The sequence below is a fragment of the Staurois parvus genome, unplaced genomic scaffold (genome assembly GCF_062004578.1).
Source record: "Staurois parvus isolate SC_StPar_1 unplaced genomic scaffold, SC_StPar_1.0 ptg000018l, whole genome shotgun sequence".
NCBI lineage: Eukaryota > Metazoa > Chordata > Amphibia > Anura > Ranidae > Staurois > Staurois parvus.
The window spans coordinates 4,848,195-4,866,693 of record NW_028317814.1 but is presented as its reverse complement, the minus strand read 5'-3'; the positions used below and the strand labels follow the sequence as shown (position 1 = coordinate 4,866,693).

The 18,499-nt window shown below is 43.0% G+C and overlaps 1 protein-coding gene across 2 annotated transcripts in view; it reads left to right on the top strand.

The window, feature by feature from the left end:
• The first annotated feature begins 4,805 nt into the window (after positions 1–4,805).
• The window catches only part of ZFAND2A (zinc finger AN1-type containing 2A), a 29,522-nt gene continuing 15,828 nt past the window's right edge, over positions 4,806–18,499 (top strand). For both annotated transcript variants that reach the window (XR_016313455.1, XM_089682250.1), the window contains exons 1-3: positions 4,806–4,962; positions 11,247–11,338; positions 14,569–14,663. Coding sequence is in view for 1 of the 2 variants with exons in the window: in XM_089682250.1 (XP_089538376.1) it covers positions 11,284–11,338; positions 14,569–14,663 (150 nt within the window). In the remaining variant the exon portion in view is untranslated. The remainder of the gene's footprint in view (positions 4,963–11,246; positions 11,339–14,568; positions 14,664–18,499) is intronic.

The following is an 18,499-nucleotide window of genomic DNA, read 5'->3' as shown; positions in this document are numbered from 1 at the left end:
ATTTTTCTCAAATACGCAAAAAACAATCAGCAAAAAAAAAAAAAAAAAAAAAAAAGGATCACATGCTTCAAAATAATTAGTTTCCCTTAAAGCCTACCATCCTCTCCTTCCACATATGGTCTCTTGATATGTGCTGCAAAAATAAAATCTAAATATGCTTGACACATTATTTTGATATGATTGAACAGATTTCCAATCTCTAAGTAAGGTAAGTGCTATGCACAAACAATTACACAGAAGTGTCAAACTGTAGACAGATTATAGCTCGGTCTGCATTTGTAATGTTATTTGCTACATTTTGACAACACTTTGCCACATCATTCATTTTGCTTTCTTCAATCCCTAACAGATTTTCTTTCCTAAAAAAAGATCTAGCAAAACTGACACAGAAAAACGTTTGTTTATGGTGGAAATCCTAAACAGAAACAAGCAAAAAGAAAACACTAAAACAATTATATTTCGGAGTGAAAAAAGGGAGTGGATTTTTGGCTAAGAGTAGTTCTTCATATTAGTCGGCAGTTATAATCATTAGGCCCTCTTCAGATCTATGTGTATGCGTAGAAATGCATTTTTCCCAGAAAACTACAGGAAAACTACGGGACCATCCACAAAGAGCAGCTCTACTTGCGCATGCAATCCGATTCTGCACATCGCACTGCGTTTTGCAGACCGATTTCTGGGTCTTGTTAACTTAACATACACACCCGCAGTGGTTTGCATGAACGGGGTGCGGTTCTGAATTCGCACAGAAAACACTGCAAATTCCGCACTGCATCAGTGTGAACCCAGGCTGAGCCGTTTCTGCATTGCGTTTTGCACTTGTGTTTTTGATGCGTTTTTTTTTTATTTTGAAAAAAAAGTTCTTGTTGCTAGGCAGATTTACACTGTGTTCCAAATTATTATGCAAATTATATTTTTCTTATTTACCTAAATAATTGATGTAAATAACAGTCAGCATAATTCTCATGTTATCAACTATTAAGAGTACAATTCACATTTTATTGAACAAACCTCCTAATGAAAACAGTATTTTTTTTAAACATAAAACATTTACAATGCAATGTTCCAAATTATTCCGCACAGAAAGTTTCAAAACACGTTATAGGCTGTAAAGAACTGAAGATTGTCATTTGTTGTGTTTGCAGCATATTTACAGAAATCCAAAGCTATTTCAATCAATTTTTAACAACATTTTAACTTTTTAAACATTTTAACGGGTCACGTTACATTGTAACATAGGACCCCTTATTTGATAGCAGCTTCACAAGTCTTGCATCCATTCAACTTGTGAGTTTTTGGACAGTTTCTGCTTGAATTTGTTCGCAAGATGTCAGAATAGCCTCCCAGAGCTGCTGTTTGGATGTAAACTGCCTCCCACCCTCATAGATCTTTTGCTTGAGGATGCTCCAAAGGTTCTCAATAGGATTGAGGTCGGGGGATGATGGAGGCCACACCATGACTTTCTCTCCTTTTATCCCCATAACAGCCATTGATGCAGAGAAATTCTTTGCAGCATGAGATGGTGCATTGTCATGCATGAAGATGATTTCATTACGGAAAGCATAGTTCTTCCTTCTGTACCAGGGAAGAAAGTGGTCAGTCATAAACTCCACATACTTTAGAGAGGTCATCTTTACACCTTCGGGGACCCTAAAGGGGCTGACCAGCTCTGTTCCCATTATTCCGGCCCAAAACATGACTCCACCACCGCCTTGCTGACGTCACAGCCTTGTTGGAACAGGGTGGCCGTCCACCAACCATCCACTACTCCATCCATCTGGACCATCCAGGGTTGCACGGCACTCATCAGTGAACAGGACTGTTTGAAAATTAGTCTTCATATATTTTTCTGCCCAATGCAGCCTTTCTGCTTGTGAGCATTGGTTAGTGGTGGCCGAATAGAAGGTTTATGCACAGTTGCAAGACTCTGGAGGACTCTACACCTTGATGTCCGTGGGACACCAGAGGCACTAGCAGCTTCAAATACAGTGAGGAACAGAAGTATTTGAACACCCTTCGATTTTGCAAGGTCTCCCACTTAGAAATCATGGAGGGGTCTGAAATTCACATTGTAGGTGCATTCCCACTCTGAGAGACAGCATTTAAAAAAAAATTCAGGAAATCACATTGTATGATTTTTACAGAATTTATTTGTCTTGCACGGCTGAACATAAGTATTTGAACACCTGAGAAAATCAGTGTTAATATGTGGTGCAGAAGCCTTTGTTTGCAATTACAGAGGTCAAACGTTTCCTGTAGTTCTTGACCAGGTTTGCACACACTGAAACAGGGATTTTGGCCCACTCCTCCACACAGATCTCTTCTAGATCTGTCAGGTTTCGGGGCTGTCGCTGAGCAACACGGAGTTTCAGCTCCCTCCAAAGATGTTCTATTAGATTGAGGTCTGGAGACTGGCTAGGCCACTCCAGAACCTTGATATGCTTCTTATGGAGCCACTCTTTGGTTATCCTGGCTGTGTGCTTCGGGTCGTTGTCATGTTGGAAGACCCAGCCAGGACCCAACTTCAATGCTCTGACTGAGGGAAGGAGGTTGTTGCTCAAAATCTCACAATAAATGGCCCCATTCATCCTCTCCTTAATACAGTGCAGTCGTCCTGTCCCCTTCGCAGAAAAGCACCCCCAAAGCATGATGTTACCACCCCCATGCTTCACAGTAGGGATGGTGTTCTTGGGATGCAACTCATCCTTCGTTTTCCTCCAAACACAAGTGAAGTTTAGACCAAAAAGTTCTACTTTGGTCTCATCTGACCACATGACTTTCTCCCATGCCTCCTCTGGATCATCCAGATGGTCATTGGCAAACTTAAGACAGGCCTGGACATGTGATGACTTGAGCAGGGGAACCTTCCGTGCAATGCATGATTTGAAGCCATGACGGCGTAGTGTTCTACCGACAGTGACCTTTGAAACAGTGGTCCCAGCTCTCTTCATGTCATTGACCAGCTCCTCCCTTGTAGTTCTGGGCTGATTCCTCACCTTTCTTATCATCAGTGATACCCCACCAGGTGAGATCTTGCATGGAGCCCCAGTCCGAGGGAGACTGACAGTCGTCTTTAGCCTCTTCCATTTTCTAACAATTGCTCCAACAGTTGATCTATTTTCACCAAGCTGCTTGGCAATTGCCCCGTAGCCCTTTCCAGCCTTGTGGAGGTCCACAATTTTGTCTCTGGTGTCTTTTGACAGCTCTTTGGTCTTGCCCATGGTAGTAGTTGGCGTGTGACTGACTGTGGGGTAGACAGGTGTCTTTAAAGACCTCAGACAGGTGCTACTAAGTTAGATTAATGAGTGGAGTAGAGGTGGACTTTTTAAAGGCACAGTAACAGGTCTTTGAGAGCCAGAATTCTTGCTGTTTCTTAGGTGTTCAAATACTTATGTTCAGCAGTGCAAGACAAATAAATTCTTTAAAAATCATACAATGTGATTTCCTGAATTTTTTTTTTAATTCTGTCTCTTAGAGTGCGGATGCACCTACAATGTGAATTTCAGACCCCTCCATGATTTCTAAGTGGGAGAACTTGCAAAATCGCAGGTGTTCAAATACTTCTGTTCCTCACTGTATGTTTGCTGCTATGTAATGGTATTTTAGCAGCTGCTCTCTTGATCCGATGCATGGATCTGGCAGAAATCTTCCTCAATGTGCCTTTATCTGCACCAACCCGTCTGTGCTCTGAATCAGCCACAAATCTGTTAATAGTGATATGATCACACTTAAGTTTTCGTGAAATATCTAATGTTTTCATACCTCGTCCAAAACATTGAACTATTTCACTCTTTTCGGCAGCAGAGAGATCCTTTTTTCTTCCCCATATTGCTTGAAAATGGTGCTCTGCTTAATAATGTGGAACACCCTCCTTTAGTAGTTTTTCCTTAAATTGGGCTCTCCGGCCAATCTAATTATCACAGGTGTCCCAGATTGTTTTCAGTGATCAAAAGAGCCCTGACACACAATGCCATCCATGAGTTAAACTGAAAAACAAAATATTTAATCTTTGTGACACTTAAATAGAATTTGCATAATAATTTGGAACAGGGTGTAAAACGCATAAAAAACGCACTAGATGCTTTCCCGCAGCATTTCCATTCAGGTCTATAGAAACAAAAACGGAACTTTTTGCGATCAAAAAAGTCCCTGACCCTTTCCAGAAAACGCACAGGTGTGAACATGTCCCATAGGAAATCATGTTAAATGGACTGTACTGCATACCTGCAAACCGCTTAGGTAGGGCAAGTCCATAGCCAGTGTAGTGGGCTACTTGGTAGCAGGGACGGACTGACCATTTGGGAACTCGGGCACTGCCCGAGAGCCCGGGGTCAGTAGGGGGCCCCATGAGATACCCCTGGTACCTTTCATAGGCTTTTTTGGGTGTGGTTTGAGTGTGAGTGAGGACACGGGCCCCATGATCCCCTATTGCCCAAGGGCCCCATGAGTTGTCAATCCACCCCTGGTTGGTGGCATATATTTGTACTCTCTCTGGGGGGAATTGACCAAACCTGGAGCAGATTTGCATATCAACCAATCAGCTTCTAGCTGCAGCTTGTTTCTAAATGAAAGCTACATGCTGATTGGTTGCTCCAGTCTCAATAAATCCCCCTCATTGTCAGATATGGAAAGTTCCCCTTCCCAGCTGCAGACAACAAGCATGCAGCTGATAAACCTTCTCTGTCACATGGTGTAGACCCCGCCCACCCTGCCTGGGGAGTAATACACAGAATCTGCCAGTCATTCAACACGTGGTTGTCACTTAGGAAACAAAACAACGTGACGTCATCGGAGTGGGCCGGAGCATGACGGGGCAGAACCGGTGTAGAGAGCTGGAAGGTTCTAGGCGGAAGATGAGTCGGCAATTCAGGCCGGTTACTCAGCATGGGGGCGGGCGGCTATATAATACTGAATGTGGGCGGCCGGGCCCGGAGATACCGAGGACTGCTGGACCACAACGAGGTAGGAGAGTGTCCTGGATATGAGGGGTCTGTGTGTATACTATGTGGTGTCCTGTGTAGGAGGGATCCCATGTACAGTGTGTGTGGTGTCCTGTGTAGGAGGGATCCCATGTCCAGTGTGTGTGGTGTCCTGTGTAGGAGGGGTCCAGTGTGTGTGTGTGGTGTCCTGTGTAGGAGGGATCCCATGTCCAGTGTGTGTGGTGTCCTGTGTAGGAGGGGTCCAGTGTGTGTGTGGTGTCCTGTGTAGGAGGGGTCCAGTGTGTGTGTGGTGTCCTGTGTAGGAGGGATCCCATGTCCAGTGTGTGTGGTGTCCTGTGTAGGAGGGATCCCATGTCCAGTGTGTGTGGTGTCCTGTGTAGGAGGGATCCCATGTCCAGTGTGTGTGGTGTCCTGTGTAGGAGGGATCCCATGTCCAGTGTGTGTGGTGTCCTGTGTAGGAGGGATCCCATGTCCAGTGTGTGTGGTGTCCTGTGTAGGAGGGATCCCATGTCCAGTGTGTGTGGTGTCCTGTGTAGGAGGGATCCCATGTCCAGTGTGTGTGGTGTCCTGTGTAGGAGGGATCCCATGTCCAGTGTGTGTGGTGTCCTGTGTAGGAGGGATCCCATGTCCAGTGTGTATGGTGTCCTGTGTAGGAAGGATCCCATGTACAGTGTGTGTAGGAGGGATCCCATGTCCAGTGTGTGTGGTGTCCTGTGTAGGAGGGATCCCATGTCCAGTGTGTGTGGTGTCCTGTGTAGGAGGGATCCCATGTCCAGTGTGTGTGGTGTCCTGTGTAGGAAGGATCCCATGTACAGTGTGTGTAGGAGGGATCCCATGTACAGTGTGTGTGGTGTCCTGTGTAGGAGGGATCCCATGTACAGTGTGTGGTGTCCTGTGTAGGAGGGATCCCATGTACAGTGTGTGTAGGAGGGATCCCATGTACAGTGTGTGTAGGAGGGATCCCATGTACAGTGTGTGTAGGAGGGATCCCATGTACAGTGTGTGTAGGAGGGATCCCATGTCCAGTGTGTGTGGTGTCCTGTGTAGGAGGGATCCCATGTCCAGTGTGTGTGGTGTCCTGTGTAGGAGGGATCCCATGTACAGTGTGTGTGGTGTCCTGTGTAGGAGGGATCCCATGTACAGTGTGTGGTGTCCTGTGTAGGAGGGATCCCATGTACAGTGTGTGTAGGAGGGATCCTATGTACAGTGTGTGTGGTGTCCTGTGTAGGAGGGATCCCGTGTACAGTCTGTGTAGGAGGGATCCCGTGTACAGTCTGTGTAGGAGGGATCCCGTGTACAGTCTGTGTAGGAGGGATCCCGTGTACAGTCTGTGTAGGAGGGATCCCATGTAGTTTGTGTGGTGTCCTGTGTAGGAGGGATCCCGTGTACAGTCTGTGTAGGAGGGATCCCATGTAGTTTGTGTGGTGTCCTGTGTAGGATGGATCCCGTGTACAGTCTGTGTAGGAGGGATCCCATGTAGTTTGTGTGGTGTCCTGTGTAGGAGGGATACCGTGTACAGTCTGTAGGAGGGATCCCATGTAGTTTGTGTGGTGTCCTGTGTAGGAGGGATACCATGTACAGTGTGTGTGGTGTCCTGTGTAGGAGGGATCTCGTGTACAGTCTGTGTAGGAGGGATCCCGTGTACAGTCTGTGTAGGAGGGATCCCGTGTACAGTCTGTGTAGGAGGGATCCCGTGTACAGTCTGTGTAGGAGGGATCCCGTGTACAGTCTGTGTAGGAGGGATCCCGTGTACAGTCTGTGTAGGAGGGATCCCGTGTACAGTCTGTGTAGGAGGGATCCCGTGTAGTTTGTGTGGTGTCCTGTGTAGGATGGATCCCGTGTACAGTCTGTGTGGTGTCCTGTGTAGGATGGATCCCATGTACAGTCTGTGTGGAGTCCTGTGTGGGAGGGATCCCCTGTACAGTCTGTGGATGAGATGTTTATGTATGCACATGGTATTCTGTGTATGAGGGAACCCATGTAAGTATATGAGGTATTCTATGTCTATATGCAGGGCTTGGACACACTACATGGTTTGCAGGTGTGGCAGTGACGACATGTTTCACGTTGAAAGTGATGGAACGTACTTTTGTCACTGCTGTGTGATGAGACACCAGGTGGGAAGGCTCACTTTCATCATTCACTGTGTGCGCTGCTAGTAATATGGAGTCATGTCAGAGCTTACTCGGCTTCATGGAGGGTGAAGTGTTGGTGGCGGCTTAGCTGGTGCCTCTGTGGCTGAGGTTGGCAATTCATATGCCATGTTGTGAGGTCCAGGATCAAAGATTATGACGGTATAGACAGGTTCTGGGAAATCGATGTCTGATAAGCATAGGCATGGTTGGCGTGGTCAACTGACCGAAAGAGCCACAAAGGACATTGTGCAGGATTGTGACCCGGAATAAGAAAACAACTGCTGCAAAAGTGACTGCAGAGCTCAATCTCAGTCCTGGGAAGACTGGGCCCTTGGAAGACTGAGATTGAGCTCTGCAGTCACTTTTGCAGCAGTTGTTTTCTTATTCTGGGTCACAATCCTGTGCAATGTCCTCTTTTTGTGTCTTTCAGTCAGCTGACCACGCCTATGCTTATCAGGCAGCATTTTCCCAGAAACTGTATGTCATCATAACCTTCAATATTGTACCACATGACACGGCAAATTAATTGGCAACTTCTACTTTTTCTATAGAGATGCATTGATGTCCACATATCAGAGGTATTTTTTTTTTTTTTTTTTAAAGTACTAGATCAATGCTTTTTTTTGATCTAATGCTTTACATTGTAGAGGAGAGATGTGGGGTCTTATTGACCTCATAATCTCTCCATAAAGAGAACCTGTCACTAATTATTTCTATCACAAGGAATGCATGCATTCCTTGTGATAGGAAATAAAGTGATGACTTTTTTTTTTTTTAAGGGACAGATAAAAAAGTTCAAATTGTCCCCCCGTGCACGCACGTAGTGAGGCCACGCACACATATGTAAACTATGTTCAAACCACACATGTGAGGTATCGCCACGAACGTCAGAGCAAGAGCAATAATTCTAGCTCAAGAACTCTTCTGTAACTTTACACTGGTAACCTGTAGAAATTTTAAAAGCGTCACTCATGGAGATTTTTAAGTACCGTAGTTTGACGCCATCCCACGAGCATGCGCAATTTTAAAGCATGACATGTTTTGTATCTATGTATTCAGCATAACATAATATTTCATAATAAATTTTATAAAAAGTGATTATATATATTCTGTTTTTCCTTTTTTCCCTTCATGCCGGCGCCTCCTGGCCCTTTAAGGGGTTTCTGACGCCAGAAGGGGGGTTTAGAGTCATGTGACCACCGTGGTTGGCTGTCACGGCAGTCACATGATCGGTAATGCCCCGATCGCAAGGAGAGATTGTGACCTTTCCGTGGGGAACAGACACAAGTGCTGGGAGCGTACAGGGCGCGTGCTCTCAGCAAATATTTGTTTACAAATTGTATGCAAATATGCGGCCGCTCGGCGTCATGGCCCAGCCGCTGAGAGGCCGCATATTTGCGTACTGTTGGCGTGAAGAGGTTAATCATTAAAATCTTCCTCCCAAAAAATTGCCTTTGAAAAAAATATTAATTTAATTTTCGGTCAAGTGCATCCTGAATTTTCGGTACCAGAATTTTCATTTCGGTGCATCACTACTTTCTATAGTGTGCGTGCGTGTCTGTCTCTATCCATCTCCAGTCATACAGTTGCAAGAAAAAGTATGTGAACCCCTTGGGATTACGTGGAGTTTTGCATGAAGTGGGCATAAAATGTGCTCTGAACGTCATCTAAGTCACAACAATAGAAGAACACAGTCTGCTGAACATAATACTACACAAACATTAGATGTTGCCATGGTTTAATTGCACATAACATGTAAACATTCACAGTGCAGGGAGGAAAAAGTATGTGAGGCCCTAGCTTAATGACTTCTCCCAGAGCTAATTGGAGCCAGGAGTGAGCCAACCTTGACTCCAATCAGTGTGATGATATTGGATGTGTTGCTGACAGCTGTCCTACCCTTAAAACACACACCTGTTTTGGGTTTACTGGTTTCAAGAAGCACTGTCTGATGTGAACCATGCCTCGCAGAAAAGAGCTCTCAGAAGACCTACGATCAAGAATTGTTGACTTGCATGAAGCTGGAAAGGGTTACAAACGTATCTCCAAAAGCCTTGATGTTCATGTGTCCATGGTAAGACAGACTGTCTACAAATGGAGAAAGTTTAGCACTCTTGATCATAGGTCTTCTGAGAGCTCTTTTCTGCGAGGCATGGTTCACAGCAGACAGTGCTTCTTGAAACCAGTAAACCCAAAAGAGGTGTGTGTTTTTTAAAGGCAGGACAGCTGTCAGCAACACATCCAATATCATCACACTGATTGGAGCCAAGGTTGGCTCACTCCTGGCTCCAATTAGCTCTGGGAGAAGTCATTAAGCTAGGGCCTCACATACTTTTTCCTCCCTGCACTGTGAATGTTTACATGTTATGTGCAATTAAACCATGGCAACATCTAATGTTTGTGTAGTATTATGTTCAGCAGACTGTGTTCTTCTATTGTTGTGACTTAGATGATGTTCAGAGTACATTTTATGCCCAATTCATGCAAAACTCCACGTAATCCCAAGGGGTTCACATACTTTTTCTTGCAACTGTATCTCACAATTGGCAATGTCTGATTCCATAGAACTTTCTTGGTGAGTTTCCTCAACCCTCCCGAATTGCTCATCTTGGGACCAGCATGCAGAATATGATAACACATGCATAGTCAATTTATAGACACAAATAAGGACCAATTTACCTACCACCATATCTTTGAAGTGGGAGGGACCTGGAGCACACAGAGGAAACTCCTGTAGGCACAGGAGGAACATGTAAATTCCATGCAGGTAGTGTTCTGGTTGGGATTCATAGAACCTCAGTGCTGCATGGCCGTGGTGCTAACTACTATGCCACTGTTCTATCCCTGACTACAATAACACTCCCTCATATGATCAGGTAACGTTACACTGCTCTAATGCTTCCTGTTCATTAGCATTAAAGGAATAGGAGGGCCCTGCTCGTGGAGCTTACAATTGAGGAGGGGGAGATGGTCCAAAATGTATTAGCTGTGGTGGATGATCTGATGGAGGAGACTCAAGTACGGCTTTTTAGGTGGAAGTTGGGTAGGCTTTCCTGAATCAGTGAGTTTTTCAAGAATCGCCTTAAGGCGGACAGGGTAGGAGCTTACTGGACATACAGGAGTAGGGAGTTCCAGAGGATGGGAAAGGTTCTGGAAAAGTCCTGGAGGCGAGCATGGGAGAAGGTAATAAGAGAGCTAAAGAACAACCACATTTTGGGAGGACCAGAGAGGACAATTTGGGCGATATCTGCAGATAAGGTGGGTGATATAGCTGGGGGCAATGTTGTGGATAGCATTATATGTTGTGGTTGGTATTTTGAACTTTATACATTGGACTAGTGGGTGTCAGTGAAAAGCTTGGCAGAGGGAGGCAGGAGTCATGGATCGGTTAGTAAGATGTATAAGCCTGGCATCCGCATTCATATTAGAACAACATTCATAATAGCATTCATAATATATCATTAAAAATGTTTTCTTATATAATTTCAATATGTGTTGATCCTGCCAGAAATCCGGTGTTCTGTGAACCCTAAAGTGTATATCAGACTGTCAGCCTTGCAGCACAGGTTACCACAGAACCCCCCCTCCCCCCCATGTTATGGATTTAAGAATAGTGGGAGGGATTCCTTAGTCCTGACACACTTCCTCTCCTAGGGTGACATTGATGCGCCTTAATAGATATAATTTAGGGAGTGAGCATTGTCATCCTAGGACAGGAAGTGAGTTACTGGCAGGATCACCAGTTGAAAGTAAAGGGAGAAGATGCTTTTCTTGAATATATCTTGTGTATTCTATAACATGATTGTGGGCTTCTCAGCCCTCTGCCTTATAATGTGCCATCTGGACCCCTGTGTGGGCCTTGTGTATTCCTGTGTCTCTGTATGGTGCTTCCTTGACCTCTGTTGTCTAGTGCTGCTTTGTATGTGAGTTGTCTTGGTTTGTATGTTTTTCCCACTATGTTTAATAAAACTTTTGGTGCAAGAAAGTAAAGGGAGAAAAACCTGAAAAAAAAATAAAAACAAATGCAGCCACCACATCTAAGCACTGGTAAGCAACAATATGTTACATTTTTGTGCTTGGGTTAGGATCACTTTAACTATGAGGGATGGTTATATTGCATACATATGCTAATCTTTCTCCTATTTCACTTAAATGTCTTTTATTTTTACAGGATTTTCAGTTGCCAAAGAAAGTAACAGCATTGCAAAATGGAATTTCCAGACTTGGGAAAACATTGCTCAGAAGTCACCTGCAAACAGCTAGGTAAATGATCATTTGCTTCTACCTGTCGGTCTCCTGTGATTAGATGGTGTAGGTTAGGGTGGCCATAGATACATTCATCGTAATGGGTGGTGAGAGTATTTCACACTCTCCTTGAATTGCGTGGTCCTGAGATCCCTTCCATAATAGCCAGGGGCAGACATGGTTCAAGGCTTGCTCTACTGTTTGATTATTTCCATGCTGTTAAAGTTGAACTCTTGGAATTACACAAAAATACCTTTTGGCAGTGGGACCCCTGTCCTCCCGTATGGCAGGGGTAAATGTTCCTTAACCACTTCCCGACCGGCCGTTGCATATAAACGGCCAGACGGTGGCAGTGCAGGGTCGGGTGGCCGTTTATAAACGGCCTCCCCGCCCCCTGCTTGTGCGCGCTCCCTGGGAGCGCACAGCACCGCGATCCGGTGCCCGCTGTGTCCTCCGGACACAGTGAAACACCGATCGTCGGACGGGACCTCTGTACGAGGTCCCGATCATGTGATCACTGATTGGCCAATCAGTGATCACATGCAAAGTAGTAAGCAAGATGTCACTTGTGACATCATTGCTTACTACGTGTGAAATCTGTGAATGATCACAGAGGTCACATGGTACAAGGCTATTCACAACAGCCTTGTACCATGTGACAAGCTCTGACCAATCACAGCTCACTCAGTACTTCTCAATGAGTGCAGGAATGCACACAGAGAAAGAGAAATGATTGCTTTTACATCCTATATGGGTGTAAAAGCAATCGGTGTAAAAAAAAAAATCTTCACCCCCCACAAGTAGTACAGTGTCACCATGGTGACACTGTACTGCTAGGGTGAGAGTATGTAAAAAAAAAATAAATAAAAAACAATAATTTAAAAATGTAAAAAAAAAAATGTTTAAAAATTATAATTTTTGGTTATAAACTAATTTTTTTTTTTTTTTCTACTAAAAAGATAACAGAATAAATTTTGGCAAAGCTTTATGATGAAATATTATTTATTTGCAAAATTTTATAAAAAAAAACACTTTTGTTCAAAATGTTTGGACTTTTTCATTTACTTAGCAAAAAAATAAAAATCCCAGCGGTGAATAAATACCACCAAAATAAAGCTTTATCTGTCTCAAAAAAATGGTAAATTAATTTGGGTACAGTGTTGCATGGCTGCGCAATTGTCATTCAAAGTGTGATAGCGCTGAAAGCTGAAAATTGCCCTGGACAGGAAGGGGGTAAAAGTGTCCGGTCTGGAAGTGGTTAAGTCTAGGGGTAGAGAAATAAGCTATGATGCTTGCCTTATTCCTCTCTCCAGCAGGCGTTTGTTCGACACTCTATACTGTGGGTGAGCCGTCACCATATTTTCATACAGTGCAGGACTATTGGTCCTGCATTGTGTTTGATGAGATCAGCGTGCACCTGTTGACACGAATGCCACAGAGAAGAGGCTTCATAGGACTGTTTACACACATGAATGGATCTTTCCGGAGTGAGGAATGAGGTTTTGTAACATTTTCAACCTGTGGTTATAAGGCCTCCCAACAGGAAAGGGATGCTTCATCCTGAGATCTTTTGGTTTCTCTGTCTATGGTTACCTTAAACTCTAGCCCCCTCGTCCCCCCCACTCTTATGTTCTAGCTAGAGTAGGGAAGGCTGTGATCTATTGTGTTTTTATTGCTGTGATTCCCTTTTGGAAACATATGCACTCATTTCGTGTTCTGTGGACACAGCGGGATATAAGGAAATCTTACCATCTGGAATACACTCAGCAACAAAAACAGGGAAGATGTTCTAAACATTCCCCAATCTTCTAGTAAGATATTTTTATTGAGGTCTATGACGAGACCTATTGGTGACAGAACAGGAAGTGAGGTGAAATCTCCCCAAATGGGCTACAAACAGTAACAAGAGCCTGACAGGTCTGAAATGTTTTGACTAGAACTATTTCAAAATTCTAGGAAGATTAAAAATTGTTGGGGAATTTAAAATGACAGAATTTAAATTGACAAAAATGCAGTCTGGCAAGACCATACAGATTTAAAAGATTTGATTTCCCCTTTTTTTTTTTTTTTTTTTTCCCCCCAATACTTTCCATAATCTTCTGGGAAGATTGTTTTGGGAAAAGTATTAGTATGCATACAGAATATAGAATTAGTGTTTGTGTTGATGGGCTTGTCAGTTCTACCTCTCTACCTATACAAGTCTATGGGAATACAAAATAAGCTGAAGGTTAACAGCACTTGTAGTGATTTCTAAACGATGTCTGAAGCATTCTTCATTTGTGCTTTGAAGCCTGTCAGAACAGGCTCTTATGCAGGCCATAGATGGGTCGAAAATCGGACGATTTTTCGGCCGAAAATAAAATCAGCCGATTTTCGGATCGTTAATGGGCTAATTGTTCAGCTGTTTTTTTGTATTTTGGCAGATTTTTTTTTTATCGGTAAAGTTGGAAAAAAATCATCCGATTTTGCCGATCGGCTGATTTTCGCGGCAATTATGGGCAAATCAGCCGATCTTTTTACTGATTAAAAAAAATCTGCGCATGAGCAGTGACCAGCAACAGGAAGACAAAAAGAAGAAGAGGATGATGAAGAAGAGGAATTCCAGTCCTGCAAAAAGTGTCCCTGCACAGAGCTCCGCTATTTCTTTGACAGTTCCTTGACATTTATAGCGGTTGCAACAATGTATCTATTTGTTTCCGAATAAAAACATCCGTATCCTAAATGGATACAAATAGATACATTGTTGCAGCCGCTATAAATGTCAAGGAACTGTCAAAGAAATAGCAGAGCTCTCTGCAGGGACACTTTTTGCCGGCTGTAGATGGGATGAAAATCGGCCGTTTTTTTTTTTTTTAAACCGTTCCTGGTAACATCGGCCGCTTGAACAACAGATTTTTAGTTTTTTTAAAGAAAAATCGGCCGATTTTCAGCCCATCTATGGCCTGCATTAGTCTGTTAGACACTCCATCTTGTAATAGCAGTGGCTGGTTATGGGCTTTACTACTTGTCACCTAATATTCACAGCTACCAAAAATGTAGTACTGTGTTTTTTTTTTTTTTTTCTCTAATCTGATTGACATTCTAATGTTTTCTTTGAGCCTTGGCACAAAATGCATAAAGATCCAAAAACCTGTGCTGCATTTCGATCCATTAAAAAAAAAAAAAAATCATGTGCATGCACATAAATGCTCTACATGTGTAAGTACGTAAAATGCAACCTACAAGGCTTTGATGTCTCTCTTTTTCAGATTTTCTTCCACTGAAATGTGATTCTTGTGGGGACCTATTTTGCAAGGACCACATAACCTATGACCAGCATAAGTGTGCTTCTGCATACAAGAAGGTATGTTTGCTGTGGTTCCCCCAAAATACATATGTGATTGAATGTGCTTACCAAGCCTAGACAAACTACAGCTCTCAGGAATGGTCCGAATAAACCAACTTGGATGATTGTGATAAATCTACCAAATTAATGGATCGTAGAAAATGGGTAAAAACTAAAAGTACTAAATTAAAAAAAAAAAAAGAAGGGATGAAAATTGTGAAAAAGTGAATGACAAAACGATTGATGTATCAACAGTATTAAAAGGTTTGCATAGGATAGCGCAAAGTGCTAAATATAGCTAAAACTAGGAGCTGCAGCTAGAAGACCAGAGAGGGCGCTCTCTATCCAACCACTGGAAGAAACCAAAAGAAACCGCGGAACCCTATAGCGTAGCAAAAAAAAGTATGACGTGCAGGGCATGGGATAAAGGTGAGTTGGCACCAGAAGTGTACGAAGGGCAGCCAGAGGACAACCAACCTTGGCCACCGGCTGGGGATGAAGCGTGCTGACAGGATCAGCCTGTTTATGCTAATGAAGATCCCGACCAGCTTCAAAATGCTTCCAGTGTCTACACTTTGCACAGTTATTAATCAAGTTGTATTTTTGAGGATTATTTCATTATTGAACAACTACAGTGCTCTCGGTCAATCCAAAATGTTAATAAACCTCACACCTAAATACTAAAGAAAGTAAAAGTGAAGTTTTGGCTTTCTTATGCATGAAGAAAAAAGTTTCCCATCTCACTTGTTGGTTTTCATCTGTTTAACCATTTCAATACCGGGCAATTTTACACCTTCCTGCCCAGGCCATTTTTCACGTTTCAGCGCTCACACACTTTGAATGACAATTGCGCGGTCTTACAACATTGTACCCAAACTAAAATTTTATCATTTTCTTCACACAACTAGAGCTTTCTTTTGGTGGTATTTAATCACCGCTGGGGTTTTTATTTTTTGCTAAATTAACAAAAAAAGACCAAACAATTTTTTTTTTGAAAAAAAAACACGTTTTTCTTTGTTTCTGTTATAAAAGTTTACAAATAAATAATTGTTCTTCATAAATTTTAGGCCGAGATGTATTCTACTACATGTCTTTGGTGAAAATAACCCAAATTAGGATGTATTATTTAGTTTGTAGGAAAGTTATAGAGTTCACAAACTATGGTATAGTTTGAATATTGGTCAATCCTGAAGTACTGACAGCCAATCTAATTTCTTGAGGTCCAAGAATGTCAGAATAGTACAGATATCCCCCAAATGACCACTTTTTGCAGAGTAGACAGTCCGACGTACTTCATAAGAGGAATGGTGAGTTTTTTGAAGTTGTATTTTTTTTTTTGTCACAATTTTTCGGAAAATGAGATTATTTTCACTATTTATTTATTTATTTTTTTACATACTGTCACCAGTGCAGTACAGCGTCATCATATAAATGGCATGGCGGTGAACAGGGACACTGACTGGTGACAGTATGAAAAAAAATTATATTTATATATAATGTATATACATTTTTTTTTATTTTTTTATTTTTAATTTTTTATTACATTTTTTTTGTTTTTTGTTTTTTTAAGATTTTTTTTTTTCATATTTTACTATGACCAAAGTAGTATAATGTTACCATAGTAACATTGTACTACTTTGGGGAAATGATCAGTATTTTGTTTTTTTTTGTTTTTTTACACAATTTGCTTATAGCAAAGAATTACTTTGCTATAAGCAAGCGTTTACCTGAATGACATCGATTCATTCAGGTGTTTGTTTTTTTTTTTTTTTGGTTTTTTTGTTGTGCTTAGCTGTGATTTGGCCACAGCTAATCACATGACATGTGCATGTGACCTGCTGTGACCATTCACAGCTAGGCACTAGTATACAATGGGTGGCATGAATGAAGCCATCCATTGTATACAACTGTCATGTGACCTGCTGTGATTGGTCACAGCAGGTCACATGGTACCGGCAACAGGGGCCGGTTCTCAGATCTGTCATCGGCCGTGTCCGAGGTACACGGCCGTTGACAGATCGCTCCGCTGCGCGGCTCTGCAACCGTGCGAACTGCGCATGTGCGGGAGGATGCCAAATGGCGTGCACCCGGAAAGCTAGAGCATTTTTGCGGCCGCCAAACGGCTATAGGCCGGGTAGCTAATGGTTAAAGTGAGAATAATAAACATCAATGATCAACTTTTTGTGCAGCAGCAGCTACAGCCTTGCAGACACTGTTCAGAGACTTTTTTCCTTCACCGTAAATCTCCTGCTTTAAGAAGGACTCACAATTTCAAAATAGGGTTTAGGTCAGGTGAGGAAGGGGGCCGTGTCATTATTCTTTCATCTTTTAGGCCTTAACTGGCTAGCCACGCAGTGGAGTACTTGTATACTATGATGCATGCGCAGGAGCATTGTCCTGCATAAATATCATGGCCGTCTTGAAAGATGCAGACTTAACTGTGCCACTGCTGGAAGAAAGTGTCTTCTAAACACTAGCAGTATGCTTGGGAGTTGATTTTGAGTCCATCCTCAACCTAAAAAGGTCCATCTAGCTCACGATCAATTATACCAACCCATAGCAGTACCCCACTTTGCTGGCATCTGAGTCAAAGTGGAGTTCTGTGCCCATATTTGATTCGGCCACGGGCCCATCCATCTGATCTGTCAAGAGTCACTCTTATCTCATTTAGTCCATAAAACCTTTGGAAAATCTGTTTTCAGATATTTCTTGGCCCAGTCTTGATGTTTTTCTACATATGTGTCTTGTTCAGTGGTGGTCAGGTTTCAGCCTTCCTTACCTTGGCTGTGTCTCTGAGCACTGAACACCTTGTACTTCTGGGCACTCCAGGTAGGTTGCAATTCTGGAATATGATGGCACTAGAGGATAATGGGTTCCTGGTAGATTCACGTTTGATTTTTCTCAAATCTTTTGACAGTTCTTTTTTCTTTTCTTTTTTTTCTCAACACATTTCTTGTGACCCTGTTGACTATTTGCAACAAAACACTTGGCTCTGTGATCATGCCCCAATATTTTAGCAGTTTCAAGAGTTTTGCATTCTTCTGGAAGACCTTTTTACAATTTTTGACTTTTCAGTCAGTTGAATCTCTTTTTTGGCCCATTTTTCCTGAGGAAAAGAATAATTATGCACACCTTGATATAGGGTGTTAATCTGTATAGGCCTCACCCTCCCTCATTACAAAAATACACATCATCTGATATGCCTAAATCCAATAAGTATTCACGTTTATGCAGCTTGGAGTTGGACAGTATGCATAAAAATGATGATTTGGTCATAATACTGACTAGCCCAGCAATGGGCAAACTACGGCCCGGCGGACCTTTTAATCCGGCCCGCGGAGCTAGGCTCCCGCTGGGCTCCTCTCACAGTCCGCCCTGAAGACCGGTGTAGCATGAAAATCTGTCTCCTATGAGGATCTGTCCCCCTCGACGTATCTGCGCATGTGACGGAGATCGCTGATCGACTGCTAATGCCTGAAACTGGCACATGCGCAGATACGTCGAGGGGGGCAGATCCTCATAGGAGACAGATTTTCATGCTACACCAGAACGGCGCGGGAACACGGCGAGAGGAACGCGCGGAGCAAAGGTAAGTGATTTGACACAGGGGGGACTTGGGGACTTAATATGGGGGATGAATTACTATAGGGGGGATGAATTACTATGGGGGATGAATTACTATATGGGGGATGAATTACTATGCTTATTATGGGGGAATATTACTATACTTACTATGGATGACATATACACATCATTCATCTACTCTTGGTCCGGCCCCCGGGTCCAATATATGAACCCATTGCGGCCCTCAAGTCAAAAAGTTTGCCCGCCCCTGGACTAGCCTAATAATTGTG